The sequence below is a fragment of the Pollicipes pollicipes genome, unplaced genomic scaffold, assembly GCF_011947565.3.
Source record: "Pollicipes pollicipes isolate AB1234 unplaced genomic scaffold, Ppol_2.1 Scaffold_3216;HRSCAF=3773_pilon_pilon_pilon, whole genome shotgun sequence".
Lineage (NCBI taxonomy): Eukaryota > Metazoa > Arthropoda > Thecostraca > Pollicipedomorpha > Pollicipedidae > Pollicipes > Pollicipes pollicipes.
In genome coordinates this window covers 929,016-944,392 of record NW_023596251.1, presented here as the reverse complement: position 1 = coordinate 944,392, position 15,377 = coordinate 929,016, and the positions used below count along the sequence as shown (strand labels likewise).

The following is a 15,377-nucleotide window of genomic DNA, read 5'->3' as shown; positions in this document are numbered from 1 at the left end:
TCAGCGTCGGATCAGGGCGGGGCAGGCCAGGGTAGCCCCGGATCAGGGCAGGCCAGGTCAGCGTCGCATCAGGGCAGGCCAGTTCAGCGTCGGATCAGGGCAGGGCAGGCCAGGTAAGCGTAGAACCAGGACGGGGCGGGCCAGGTCAGCTTCGAAACAGGGTGGAGCGTGCCAGCTCAGGTTAAACAAGTGTTGATCGGCGCAGGAAAAGACAGCGTACGCCAGAGCAAGGCAGGCAGGGTAGGGCAAGTCAAGTCAGGTCACGTTAGCGCAGGTCAGGGTCGGGCAGCGCAGGGCTGGGTAGAAAAGGTCATGACATGGAAGGGTCAGAGTGAGGAAGTATGGAGAGTGGGAATCACACCAGTCCAGATTACGCAAATCAGATCGGGGTGGTTCAGAGCAGGTCATGTCTGCGTCAGGTCAGGTCGATGCAAAGGGTGTTGACAGAGAGGGCAGGGCAGCTCAAGGCATGTGGTAGAGAGGGATGGGCTGATCAAGTCAGATCGTTTTAGGGCAAGACATAGCAGGACAGGACAGGGAAATGTATGAATAACGACAAGCGACACGCAAACAAAAAGGACCAGACGAAAACGATGCAAAACTAATAATATTCCAGTGCACGTGACATCATTAGCAGCGCTTCTTGGCAAGATATGGATTTCAGAGGCAGCGGCCACAGAAAACTCAGTACCCGCAGACACAGAACACTGTTGGTCAGGGAAACCCAGCCCGCATGAAGCACCGGTTTTTTCGCGGATGCAGGTCGCAAACATCAGCACCGGTAAAGATGTCGCCATCATCGCAGCACCAGCTGCTCTGCTGAGTTCCCTGGTCACAGGCTTCACTGAGTCTCGTTTCCTCGTGAAGTAGTGCTCGCTACAGTATTTAGCAATAGAATTGGCCGTTAAGTCCGTTACCTTCCACCCTCTCACGGCCGAGTCACCTAGTCGCCACACAACGAACAATATATGAACTCTAGTCTCAGGGCCGTAGCCGCTACGTGGTGCCGGAGGCGCCATTAGCGCGCGCAGGAGCTGGAGAGTCTGCTACCCATCGAGGCTCCCGCGAGTCCGCCACCCACCAAGACTCTCGCGAGTCCGCCACCCACCGAGACTCCCGCGAATCCGCAACCCACCGCGACTCTTGCGAGACCCACCGGGACTCTCGCGAGTCCGCCGCCCACCAAGACTCTTGCGAGTCTGCCACCCACCGATCCGATGAGCGAGTCGAGGTCGCGGACGATGAAGCGCTCCACGGTGTCGTCGGCCAGCGGCATGAACCGCCAGATCATGCCGAACTTTTTACTGAGATCCCCGAGGCCGGGCAGGCTGCGCACGTCGCAGAAGTCCACGTTGTCGTAGCTGCAGCGGCAAAGAGCTACACTCAGACAGCGCCTACTGGCTCAGGAAAAGGACGCGCTACACGTCATATCGTCTAGATCATGTTGGCGATTGCTTACCCATTGTTATGGGTTTGCACGGATGTATTTCAACTTGCGCATGCGGTTGGGATTACGTTTTGTAGTGTAAAACCATGTCGTTGACGGACGTAACCATCCTTGCGTTATTATCGGCCGCAGTTGTCCGAGGACGTCACGGTGACGTCACGGTTACGTCACGGAGGTGCCGCGCATCTGCGGGGTACACTGCGTAACGGCCCAGACAATGCTGAATGTCTACCGCCGCCGTCAGATTGCTCTCAAAATGTTTGCATGCCCCAACGAGAACAGACACAATCTCCGAAAAAATTATGCCCTGCCTCCGCAAAAGCCGTTCCATTATCTGTTGTTGCATAAAAACTGCCGATCAATAAAGGCAGCATTTTCCACACCATTTGTGGTGATAATGTCATAAGAAATTTAAGTCATCCACCAAATTTAAAAATGGGTTTCTCGTTTCTCAATCTGATCCTTTGACAGCTCTAGATGATTGAGCGTCGTACGTATCCAGCACAAAAGAAGTAATTAAATTCATACTGCCATGACATGTATGACGCTATACGCAAAAATGGAAACGCGTTACGAGCCGAGCGCAGCGCAAGGAGCCACAGTGTGCATGCACCACTTGCCAACTCACCGACATGCCACGCGGCAGACGAGCTGGCTCTGGCCCGGCTGGCTGAGGTCGATGTCGTGGTACACGCGCACCACCCAGCCGGGGTAGACGCTCGGCACCTCGCGCAGATTCGCCTCAATCCCGCCGAAGAACACGCTTGACGCGTTGCCGTAAAAGCTGAACGAGATGACGTTCTGTCCCGGGCCACGCAGGTCGGCGAAGCCGCCGCAGCTGGAGCGCGTGCCGTTGAGCCGGCGCACCGCCGCTGGGTCGTAGGAGCGCCGGCACGCGCAGCCCGGCAGCTGGTACTGGGCCGTCGCCGAGCCAGGCTCCGCTGCCGGCCCGGGCGCTGGGGACGCCGCCGCACCCGGCGAAGAGGCGGCCGGCGGCCCGCTTCGGCCTGGCCCGATGGTGGACCCGCTCAGTTTCAGGCCCAGCAGCGGACGCGCCGCCGCGTTCGGCGCGAACAGGTCCCGGTCGACCAGCCGGTTACCGGGCGCCCGAGTCACCGTCTCGCGTGCGAACGTCCTGTCGCGTACTGTCGCCGGCGAACGCACGTCTGCCGCGGACGCAGGCACCGCAGAGGGTGCGGACGCGAGTACCGTGGAGGGTACGGGCACGAGTACCGCAGAGGGTGCGGACGAGGGCACCGCAGAGGGTGCGGGCTCGAGTACCGTGGAGGGTGCGGACACGAGCGCCACTGTGGGGCCGGACACGATCCTCTCTCTCGTGTCCACTCCCTCCGACGGGTCAAAGTCCACAAACCGCTGGCCGGAGACGTAGCTCCGCCTGGCGGCGTTGTGCAGGGCGGCGGGGGCGGCCTGACGCCGGTCTGCCGGCCCCGCGTCATCGCTGTGCTCGCTGCCCAGCGCCGCGCGCCGCCACACCAGCCCAGCTCCGGTCCGTGCCGCTGGTGCAGGTACCGTCCACCGGCCCACCACCAGCATCACGAGCAGCACTGTGGTGGCCAGCGCTGGCACCAGCAGCGTGCGGCCTTTGAGGCGCAACACGTTGGCGGCCACCCGTAATGTCTCTGGTGCCGCCATCTCACGGCTGGTCACTAGCGCCACCTACCGAAAGACGGGCACAGACGTCACACAAGAGTCCGGCATAAGACTGGCATATCACATATAGCTATAACAAAAAAAAGAGTGTCAGAGAAACTCCGAGTCAATTGAACCCTTTTATCCTCTCGCTTGCCTCATCCTTCATTCTCATGACGCCCCGCTTGTCTGGGGCAGACTGCATGCGTCAAACACGAGTGGGCCGAGAGGCCCCTGGGAAGGGGGACCCCGACCGGGCACCCAACGCACACCCCAGCGCACGTCCCGGCGTGAGTTGAAGTTTGGCAGTTGGCCCCACAGGTGCATATAGTCCTACCCTGCTGTTACTGTTAGCCGTTCTCATTCTATCCCATAGCCCTGAAATGATCTGTTATGGCTGAAAGAGCCCCGATCTAAACATCCAAACAACCAAACTCAGAGCAAAATGCATATCCCAACATTGCAATATTTTGCAAAAAAGTTCTAGTACACGGAAGATAGCATGCAAACAACAGAAGATCCGCAGGGCCATGTTCTGCGGCTTGACAGCGAATCGCCGGCCGGTCAGCCAAAGGCCGCCACCCCCTTGGGGTGGAGGGGCGCACGTTGGAAAACTCGACCACTGCTGTGGCATTTGTGGCAGCACGCCCACGTCTGACCCGGACGCGTCTGTGGCGGGTGACACCGTCAAATGCCGCGTCAACCACCCAGTGTTGTGTTGCGCTAGCCATTCAAAAGGGGTGCGCGATGCCCCATGGGCCCCGTTGGCAGTGTAGTGGGTGCGCAGTGAAGTAGTGTAGGTTGGCAGTGTAGTGGGTGCGCAGTGTAGTAGTGTAGGTTGGCAGTGTATGGGTGCGCAGTGAAGTAGTGTAGGTTGGCAGTGTAGTGGGTGCGCAGTGAAGTAGTGTAGGTTGGCAGTGTAGTGGGTGCGCAGTGTAGTAGTGTAGGTTGGCAGTGTAGTGGGTGCGCGTGTAGTAGTGTAGTTGGCAGTGTAGCGGGCGCACGAACGGCGGGCCGGGCATACGCTGAGAGGAAAACACTCACATTACAGCCTCAGCACCAGTCCGAATTCCATAAATTTTGCGACAATCACTCGTCCAAGTTTCAACAAAGCGCGGCGCTCACTCTCAGCACCACTCAGAGGCTCTCCCTGCCGCGTCACGGACCCAGAGGCTCTCCCTGCCGCGTCGCGGACCCAGAGGCTCTCCCTGCCGCGTCACGGGTCCAGAGGCTCTGCCTGCCGCGTCACGGACCCAGAGGCTCTCCCTGCAGCGTCACAGACCCGACGTTCACTATCGGCGCCACAGCCAGCTCTCGCCATCAAGTGCCGGAAAGACGTCCGGTAGCGTCGCAACGGTCCAGCACAGGGCGCTCTCCTTCCATCTTAATTGGCGGCAGATTCCGTTGCGTCGCCGGTAACCGTGGCAACGGTCGGCCCGGGCGATGGCGTTCCGGTCGCGTCTCGGACGCCACGCTCCATCAGGCCGGTGCCGGCCGATCGCCATCAATAATAATCCGGGCCCGCCGCGCTGGGGAGCCTGCGAGCGCGCGAGCCGGGCGGCAGCAGCGTAGCCAGGCCGGCCGGCGGCAGCAGGGAGCCTGCGAGCGCGCGAGCCGGGCGGCAGCGGCGTAGCCAGGCCGGCCGGCGGCAGCGGGAGCCTGCGAGCGGGCGAGCCGGGCGGCAGCGTCGTAGCCAGGCTGGCCGGCGGCAACGGGAGCCTGCGAGCGGGCGGACCGGGCGGCAGCGGCGTAGCCAAGCCGGCCGGCGGCAGCGGGAGCCTGCAATCGCGCGAGCCGGGCGGCGGCGGTGCAGCCAGGCCGGGTACACCTCTTCGGCGCCGGCCGGTGCGCCGACGCCGGCGCGTGCTGCCTGCCGCCGGACACGGCCGAGGCCCGCCTGACTCCTCACCGCGGTGGGGTGTGCGTGTGTGTGTGTGTGGGGGGGGGGGGGGGGTCCCGCCTCACCAGCGACGGCCGACAATAGTAAAGCGGGACGGCGGCGGACACCGCGGAGTCTGCACGGCCGGTGGACAAAGGTGGTGTAAGGACGGCGGCGGACACAGGCTGTGTCCGGACACCGGTGGCATGAGGACGTCGGCGGACGTCGGCGGTATCAAGACGGCGGCGGACACCGGCGGTGTCAGGCCGGCAGACGGACCCTAACGCCGCTGTTGTTGTTTGTGAATGTGACGTTAGTGGTCTCCTGTTCTGCCGTTTGTTTGTTTATATCTTATCTCCGCCTCATTGTGCTTTCTTTTTGTCCCGTTGCCGCCTCCCGTTCTGCGTCGCCTCCTCCTGGCACTGCCGGCACTACTGGGGTATTTTGCCGACCACGACCATCCTGGGGAGGGTTCGTAAAGGCTCGTAACGGAGGTTTCTCGTACCACGCTATGATATCTCAGGATCTGGCTCTGGGCCGTGGAAGTTAAAACGACAGTTGGTAGCCCTCGTCACTTTAATCAAAAGAACGGCGCCTTCCTGGGATAGAGTTTGGTTTAAACGAGACAGGGCCTCAGCCCCTGGTTTTTCGGAATTATGACAGAGTTATTTCGCTGAGATATCGATCCTCATTGCATACCGAGCGCAAAATGTCCTCGAAGCTTACGCGCCCTCAAACGCCCAGCCACCGCGACGATACTCGATATACGAACAGGGATTGGCTGAAGCATTTTATGAACAAACATCGGTCATCTGGTAGTACTTCCTCACACTGATACTGCACTCGTGATTGCAAGCACATCTTGAAGCGTAGAGTACTGACAACTTAACCGATGTTTGCTCTATAACGTCGTTTAACCGTTGATAGCTCTCCTTGGTGGCTCCGTGGCCCTGCAACACTAGCCATCTAAATCGAATGGCTGGGTCACTGGCAGCAGGCGGCAGGACTTTATTACTCTGGCAGGAAAAATACGGCAAGAATGCCGTTCAACGGTCAAGATCATTTACGGTGAAGGTTACCCCAAGCTGGAGTCGGGTAAAGATATTTACGTGAAGGGTTTTCTTATCCAGCTCCACCTTCGCGTATGTCGCAGCCAAACGCAACAGCTTGACTTGGCGCGTGAAATTTTAGCACAACGGCCAGCAAAGAAAAATTGATTGGCAAGGCAATTACTTAAAAGGCTATGCCGCACCACCTCGGCCCCCGGTCCACACTCGATTCTCCCTGCCCAGCCCAGCCCACTCCGGCCCGCCCAGCGCACCCCGTCCGAGCGCAGCGCACCCCGGCCCGCCCAGCGCACCCCGGCCCGTCCAGCGCACCCTGGCCCGCCCAGCGCACCCCGGCCCGTCCAGCGCACCCTGGCCCGCCCAGCGCACCCTGCCCGCCCAGCGCACCCCGTCCCAGCCCAGCGCACCCTGCCCGCCCAGCGCACCCCGTCCCAGCCCAGCGTACACCGGCCCGCCCAGCGCACCCCTTCCCAGCCCAGCGCACCCCTTCTCAACCCAGCGCACCCTGCCCGCCCAGCACACCCTACCCGCCCAGCGCACCCCGGCCCGCCCAGCGCACCCCTTCCCAGCCCAGCGCACCCCTTCCCAGCCCAGCGCACCCTGCCCGCCCAGCGCACCGGTGCGCTGGTCACCGGTGCTCTTACGGCCACCCATTGGCGTAGCGTGGCCATGATCCTCTGCAGCACGCAGCGCCGCTGAGCGCGCCCGCCGGCTCTGACCGCGTGCTGCGGAATACGGCACAGCCTCTGACTCCGTACAGTCTCGGACACTACACTATGTGAATGATTTACTCCTCTGAGTCATAGGACTCTTGAAAAAATGTGCGTGGTTTGTTAACTGATGCATGGCAACTGGTCGGCAAGTCCCCGGGACTCGGTATATGTAAGCTGACTTGAAATTGCTTTAATGCCGACCGAAAGCGATCTCTCATTGTAAGACTGCATTCTGACCATGCGAACTCCATCCAGCTGATGTATTACACCAAACCATTCCATAGCAAGAGGGAAAACTGGACACCGCTGCCTCTGACGTCACAAGCAACCGTACAAGCCTTCTCATATGGTGGCATGTATCCGCGGCATAGTCCACCATCAAAATAGCTGTTCCAGTTTGCATCGGATAACTACAAGGTGTCTGCCAAAAGCGTGTGGTGGACTCTCCTGAGCCGATTAAAAGCTGTTCGAGAAAAGAGAAGGAACGTGTTTTTACCCACCCTTGGATAAGTGCCCTACTTGAGCTAGTTGGTGAATGATTGCACATAGCTTGATCAAAAGGAGCGATATGCATGGCCCACGTTGTCACACAAGACTTAATGGCAGGTATACGACCATAGAGGTCACGGATGCACCCAAATAAAGGCACAGCCTTTCACGCGAAGGTTAGCGTCGTGACCAAGCATTGGATGCCTGTCTCATATCTAGATAAAGGCTCATCAACACAGGACGGTGTGCGTGTTGAGGGGCTGATCTGATCTCGCATCTCAGATTATACTTCGTGATGGATGTGTAAAACACGTGGTTATTTAATGCAGCGACCAAAGCCAACCACGAATATGGGCCAAATGGCAGAGATCAGTTTTGTATGCACGTTCACACACATGCGCACCACACACACGCACACTCACGTGCAACACCAGTGAGGCAAAAACACCACGAAAGCTACCATGCCGCACGTCCGAACGCCGTTGCCCCAGGTGCCCGGTGGGACTGTTCAGCTACCCCTTCCGAGCTGTTCAGCTGCCCCGGCGGGGCTGTTCAGCTGCCCCGGCGGGGCTGTTCAGCTGCCCCGGCGGGACTGTTCAGCTGCCCCGGCGGGACTGTTCAGCTGCCCCGGCGGGACTGTTCAGCTGCCCCGGCGGGACTGTTCAGCTGCCCCGGCGGGACTGTTCAGCTGCCCCGGCGGGACTGTTCAGCTGCCCCGGCGGGTCTGTTCAGCTGCCCCGGCGGGACTGTTCGCCGGTGTCAGCTCGCCGTCCTCCGCAGCGGCTGCAGCTGTAGCAAAGCACACCAGACTCGCAACGATGCAGACCGGGCCCGCGCGACACAAGAAGACGGACGAGTTCTCGCGTGTCTGCACACTGGCGCCGACCTGACCAGCTGCTCCGCGCCGAGACCAAACGCCTGGACCATCCTCTGCCATGATACCATCGAAGCGCGTGAGCCGATTCCCACACGGGCGGCGCCGTAGGCCCCACACCGCCGGCCGCCGCCTGGCGTGGGTACTGTCCCGAACAGGCGGCGACTGTCGCGTTTTTGTCGCCGTTTACGGGCAAACGTTTCCGTTGCCGCACCGCAACCCCGCCAGATGGGTGCCGCCGCGACGCCGGGGCTATGCCGTTAGTGAATACCGGGTGGCGTCGAGTCAGCGGAGATTAGGCCCCGGTCCAGGCTGCGCAGCGGTAAGGCCAAACTGCAACTCACGCTGTCCCCAGCCGGGCACAGCCAGCACTGGGTCAGGCGCCGGCTGCCGTCCCCCAACCCGGACACGGTCGGTAGACGCCATGCAATGCACGTGCTGCTGGGCTGCAACAGTCGCAGAGCGCTCCGGGTCTGCGCCAGCCGGCTCTATGTCTGACGTGTCTGATCTAAGCGCGGCTGACCTCGGACCCGGATCGGTGGCCGCTCGGTCTCCAGCGGACTGACAGCAGTCTCCAGCGGACTGGCAGCAGTCTCCAGCGGACTGGCAGCAGTCTCCAGCGGACTGGCAGCAGTCTCCAGCGGACTGGCAGCAGTCTCCAGCGGACTGACAGCAGTCTCCAGCGGACTGGCAGCAGTCTCCAGCGGACTGGCAGCAGTCTCCAGCGGACTGGCAGCAGTCTCCAGCGGACTGGCAGCAGTCTCCAGCGGACTGACAGCAGTCTCCAGCGGACTGGCAGCAGTCTCCAGCCGACTGACAGCGGAGCGGTCAGCGCTGACAGGCCGCTGTCCGGCGCGGGCAGACAGCGTCGTGGCTGCCACCGAGGTACGGCTCCCCGGAGCAGACAGCGCTGGCGAGACACGGCTCCCCGGAGCAGACAGCGCTGGCGAAACACGGCTCTCCGGAGCAGACAGCGCTGGCGAGACACGGCTCCCCGGAGCAGACAGCGCTGGCGAGACACGGCTCCCCGGAGCAGACAGCGCTGGCGATACAGGGCTCCCCGGAGCAGACAGCGCCGGCGAGACACGGCTCCCCGGAGCAGACAGCGCTGGCGAGACACGGCTCTCCGGAGCAGACAGCGCTGGCGAGACACGGCTCCCCGGAGCAGACAGCGCTGGCGAGACACGGCTCCCCGGAGCAGACAGCGCCGGCGAGACACGGCTCTCCGGAGCAGACAGCGCTAGCGAGACACGGCTCCCCGGAGCAGACAGCGCTGGCGAAACACGGCTCTCCGGAGCAGACAGCGCTGGCGATACAGGGCTCCCTTGTGGCCGGTCGGGGACCAGCCGCCGGCGGACACATCCTGTGACCAGTCAGGGACCAGCCGCCGGTGGACACATCCTGTGACCGGTCTGGGACCAGCCGCCGGCGGACACAGCCTGTGACCGGTCAGGGACCAGCCGCCGGCGGACACGTCCTGTGATCGGTCAGGGACCAGCCGCCGGCGGACACAGCCTGTGACCGGTCTGGGACCAGCCGCCGGCGGACACAGCCTTTCGGACCATGCCGTCGGAGGCGGTAAAGACCTCACTGGCGAGAGGAGCCCGCCGTCCGCGCGCAGAGGCTGGACTTTTTACCAGCGCTCAGCTCACCCAGATGGACGGACGCACGCCGCCGCCGACTGCGACGGCGTGCGGACGCGCACCGCAGCGCAACAAAAAGCTGCCAAGACCATGAGAGAATCACAATACAAGCCCTGAACAATAACACGTGCACGGCGCTGGCATGGAGCTCGTGGTCCGAATGTGCTGCACACATCAGGGCAGGTCAAGCACGGGCGTTTTCGGCTGGCCTCTGCGCGTCCGTCAAGCCAGGCAAGGCCCTGACAACCTCACGCGCGGTGCCGGTATCTTTGTATTCAGGGCATGACCGTCACTCAGAAAGTGTCAATCTTGTTTGACTTGCATGCTTCAAAGTGGCGAATGCTAAAACGTAGAGCGGTACAGGAACAACAGCTCAGTCAGGTTGCAAGCATTTGTTCCTCAGAAATATTTGCACGATTAAGCGAACGAAGTGCACCTTCTGAGATCCCCGGATCAAGAAGCATGCGCTTTATTATACTGGTCAGATTATGTGGGGCCCGGCATCCAATGAGTGATGCGAGAAACTCTCGCCAGGGACAAATCTGTGGCGGGCTGCTGTACACACCGGACACTGCCGAACGCAAACCCGACAGGTGCTCCAGGCCCGCCACCGCGCGAACCTTGACCCCAGACCTGCCACTGGACCCGGGCCAAAGGTGGCGGCGGGGTCAGGTACGTCGGTGTTCCCACCGCCCGGGGCGCCGGCGCTAACGGTGGCGTCGCCGTCGCCGCCGCCGTCGCGCCGGCCCCGTGGGAATGCGCTCTGTCCGGCGCCACGCACGCCGCGCTGCGCTGGTCGAGCGACTTCGCGGCAGGAAACGGAGCGGGGAACAGACAGAGAAGACCGGAGACGGAGCGGGAGGCAGTAGGGCAGACTGGAGACGGAGCGGGAGATAGGCGGGGCGGACTGGAGACGGAGAGGGAGATAGGCAGGGAAGACTGGAGAGGGGCGGGAGGCAGATGGGGCAGATGGGACAGAGCACGAAACAGATAGAAGACGGATAGGAGAAGGCGGAAGACGGAGTAGGTGGCAAATCAGAAGACAAACCAAGCGAGACAGGAGAAGGAGCAGGAGACGCAACGAGGATTGGATTGGGTGTCGGGGTAGGAGACAGAACAGGAGACAGAGCAGAAATACGACCAGGTCGGGATTGGGAGCGTTAGGAAAGATATGTACAACTTAAGAGGATCCCGGGACTCCCCTTTATTCGAGGGGTTTGCATAGACTTTTTGAAATTTGAGTGCAGCAAAAGTTCTGCCCCCCCCCCAATAAAAATGTCGGTCGCGTGCCCGCCAGGAAGCCAGTCACACATGGCAGATATTAAACAACCAGAAAGCGGAACAGGGCTCACCGGTTCGGCGTGATGTTAAAAGGACGGGACGAAAAATCCGTGAAGAGAAGATGCTGCGTCGAAGGCCATAAACATAGCACGAAGCAGCTGGACAGCAGAAGTCTGCAAAGGAGCACACATTGACGTCACTGTCTGAAGTCCGCGCTCAGCTGGCGCCGTCTGAGTGCCGGCGAAACGAATGCCTTCCTGCCAGGACGCGACCGCCATCTTCGGAGGACCCTGGCCGACGCCAGGGCGTTGGGGCCACTGAGGCGGCGTCCCTGGAGCTGTTCTGGCCTAACAGCGCCACATCGGCGGGGCTTTCGCCGACGTGGGGTTTTGGCTCTGCAACGTGTGTACGCAAAGGTGGGATGGCGACGTTTGTCAACTTATGGTCCTCTTTGCTTACGTTATGCAGTTGAAAGCTTCGGCTGCTGGCCAAAATTATAACTTTTGTTAGAGCTGGATCACCTCTAATTTCTGCACTTTTCGACGCAAAGAAAGAGGGGAAAGAAGGAGAGAAAGAGAGAGATAGATGGAGATAGAGAGAGAGAGAGAGAGAGAGAGAGAGAGAGAGAGAGAGAGAGAGAGAGAGAGAGAGAGAGAGAGAGAGAGAGAGAGAGAGAGAGAGAGAGAGAGAGAGAGAGAGAGAGATATATATATATATATATATATATATATATATATATATATATATATGTCTAGGTGTACAAAGGGGAGGCTATATATATATATATATATATATATATATATATATATATATATATATATATATGCGGTGCGTGAGTTGACTCAAGTTAGGGGATTTTGCGCCGCTTGACAGCTGATCGTGCGTGCGTGTGCGGTGGCCAAGTAACTGTGTGCGCGCTCAGGCGTTCCAACTGGAGTGAATTGCCGGGCGGCGCTCGGCCGGCAGGGCAGACCGAACGGCGATGGCCGATAAGACGGCGGCCGGGGGCCAGCGGCGACGCACGAGCGGTAATGGTGCCCCGGAACTCACACGCTCCTGGACAGCCGGCTGCCGACCTGTGGTCCGTATATCTGACCTTGACCTGTGGTCCATACATCTGATCCCGGCTTGTGGTCCGTACATCCGACTACGACCTGTGGTCCATACATCTGACCCCGACCTGCGGTCCGTACATGCAACCCTGACCGATAGAGGGGCCTCACTTCCAGAGCGAGTTTACATAAGCCGCTAAGCGGGTGGAGGCTCTCGTCCAAGCAAGGCACACCCATGACCCTAAATGTAGCTGGCCCTCAATACTGACCCCAGGGGGGTCACACCTCCTCTTCATGAAAGAAACGAGCCCATGTATTCCAGTTCCAGCTGACTGTTTGATAAATACCAGCCCCCGGTTTCTGGATAGTGTTGGTTGTTTTGCAAACACCAGACATCGGTTCCCGATTCTCACTAGTTGTTTCACAAACACCAGGCCCTGCTCAATGGTTCCTACTAGCTCTGTCATCAGCACCAGATACCCTGGTTCCTGGTTTGCACTGCCTCTTGTATAAAAAACAGGACACGGTTCCTGGTTCCCATTTGTTTCACACAAACACCACAACCCGGTTTCCACTGATCAACTCACAGAACGCTATTGTACGCCTCCTGCCTCTCATTGGCTCCTTCGTAAAAATCGCCCCGCTGGCCGTGCGACAGTTACCTACCATTGAAGATATGACGTCTCAAAGAAGATGTGCTGCGCATGTTTTGCAACATTTAGTTTAACACGTGCATGATATGAGGATATGGATACGTGGACACACACCACGTGAAAGCGCGTTGGTTTCTGACAAAATTTCGAGTAAGATACTGGTTCTTGCTGGCTACACTGACTTGATTACTTCTAGATCTCTCGGCACCGTTCTAGGCTGGTTCTCTGCTCTTGCCGGATCCCTGCGCATCTTCCAAGTCGGATCTTGGCTCTGACCGGATCTCTCGGTTAAGTGTCAAGTTGGATCCTGATTGCAGCTGGTTCCCTCAGCGCAGTTCAGTTCTGGATCTTGGTTCTTGCTGGCTCCCTCCGCGCAGTTCAGTTCTGGATCCTGGTTCTTGTTGGATCTCCACCTTGATTACGAGTTGGTTTCTGGGTTCTTCCTGGTTCCATGAGTCCGTTCATGACACGCTACCTGCGTGCTGGGATAGGAAAATCAAATCCTTCACTCGAAAAGCCATATGATCTGCACCAAGTTTGCTCTGGTGCCCGGCATCAACGAGCATGGCTGAGCGCATCTTTCGACGCCGCCAAAAAGCCACGAACCGCTAACGGCCGAGAAGTAAGCCTCGTAGCATTAACCGTGAGACGCTGCCATGTGGCGCTGGTCGCAAACTACTTCTTACCGCAGTGCTGAATCCAACGGCATCCATTCTCGTCGAGTCACGACCAGGCCACGGGGAAATGAGGGCGTGACGTACCCCGCAATCAGCGTGCTTCTCGTGGAGCCCGTGCGGCGAGGCGGCGGCGCGAGCACGTCACGGCCCCAGACCAAACGGCGCGTATCCGTGCGGCTTACTACAGCTGGTGTGGTGAATGAGCGCCGCGGCGAAAGACCGGCGACAGACGCCTCGCGGCACCCTTCTGCCCTGATCAACGCCCCCTGTCACTGCGCTCGTCACTCGGCTGTTTCATTCGCCCACAGAGCAGCGTTTCGACGAGGGTATGCCCTCCAAAAAACAAAACAAAACAGGATGGCTTAATGTGAGGGTCCTGTCATCCGCGATGTCAACACGAGCTACCAGCTGCGTTCAGCGCGGCATCCTACGGCTGGCCATCGTGTCGTGGTCCTCCCGAAATAGTAAGGCTCATCCCATGCTGTAACAATGCACGATCAGCGGTGATGCCGGCTCGTTCTGGATGAATATAGGTACTCGAACTTGATCATCTGTGGCAAAAAAACTCATGATCCACTCAGTTATATTTCTGATCAGTGAGCGGCCGTTTCAAACAATGAGCGAGAGAAATGGAAAATGTTGTTTAAAGTAATCAAGCCATTGCGACAGAACCGCATGCCACCATAAGCAGTAGCTCGTGGTTGTTACATTAACCTCGCGTGTCACGGTAACCGTCATGCGTTCACGGTCACGTGCTGCTTTGATTGCCGCACAGTTACAGTCACGTGCCGCACAGTTACAGTCACGTGCCACCGCAACCGACGCACCGAAACGGTTGCCCGACGCGTTGATGTGGCACATAATCAATGGAAGCAATCAATCCACACTCTTTTGCGTTTTGTGGCATGACCGCCGTCATCAGACTTCCACGGGTCTGCCGCCTCCGTGAGGCTGGGGAGGGTCCCAGTTCCAGGGTCTCGGCTCGCTGAGACATGACCCGGGGAGGGGTCCCAGTCATGACCCGCCTCTCGTCAGGCGCCGCCTCCGTGAGGCTGGGGAGGGTCCCAGTTCCAGGGTCTCGGCTCGCTGAGACATGACCCGGGGGAGGGGTCCCAGTCATGACCCGCCTCTCGTCAGGCGCCGCCTCCGTGAGGCTGGGGAGGGTCCCAGTTCCAGGGTCTCGGCTCGCTGAGACATGACCCGGGGAGGGGTCCCAGTCATGACCCCGCCTCTCGTCAGGCGCCGCCTCCGTGAGGCTGGGGAGGGTCCCAGTTCCAGGGTGCTCGGCTCGCTGAGACATGAACCGGGGAGGGGTCCCAGTCATGACCCGCCTCTCGTCAGGCGCCGCCTCCGTGAGGCTGGAGAGGGTCCCAGTTCCAGGGTCTCGGCTCGCTGAGACATGACCCGGGGGAGGGGTCCCAGTCATGACCCGCCTCTCGTCAGGCGCCGCCTCAGTCAGTCCGTAGCCCTCCGGTGGGCGGTGATGACGGCGACCGGCGGTACATCCCGGTTCTGGGACCGACCCCCGGGCCGTCAGTGTATCCGTTACGTGACGCAGGGCCGTCATCAGTCGCGGCGGACCACAGATGTGGGACACGACAGTGAAAGGTGGCGTATTGCTTTCACAGGTGTGGTGTACGGCAGTGACAGGTGGTGTTGCACTGCATCAACAGATGCGCCGGTCTCCCAGTCAGAAAATCGCCGTCGTGAAAAACGCGAGAGGGTGGCGGTACCAGCCGATAGGCTCAGAAATCTTAGGCTCAACTGATGATCACCTGCTGACTGCAAGGCGTCAGTCCTTTGCAAGAAGCAAAGACGGAGGAGAGAAGGCATTTGAAATGCGCGAAAGATTCCATGATAACTGCTGATTTCATTGTGAAATATCAAAGTTCACAGACGCCTTTACAACGGTTATATGCACAGATGGAGTGATCAGTTGTCGGTTTACCGGT

At 59.6% G+C, this 15,377-nt stretch overlaps 1 protein-coding gene across 1 annotated transcript in view; it reads right to left on the bottom strand.

The window, feature by feature from the left end:
- Positions 1 to 15,377, bottom strand: part of LOC119090991 (uncharacterized) — a 33,881-nt gene that overhangs the window by 3,538 nt on the left and 14,966 nt on the right. Inside the window, exons 2-4 of the mRNA XM_037213715.1 lie at positions 11,115 to 11,216; positions 2,076 to 3,124; positions 1,211 to 1,361 (exon numbers count right to left, since the gene is read on the bottom strand). Of these exons, the coding sequence (XP_037069610.1) occupies positions 1,211 to 1,361; positions 2,076 to 3,100 (1,176 nt within the window). The 5' untranslated portion in view covers positions 3,101 to 3,124; positions 11,115 to 11,216. The remainder of the gene's footprint in view (positions 1 to 1,210; positions 1,362 to 2,075; positions 3,125 to 11,114; positions 11,217 to 15,377) is intronic.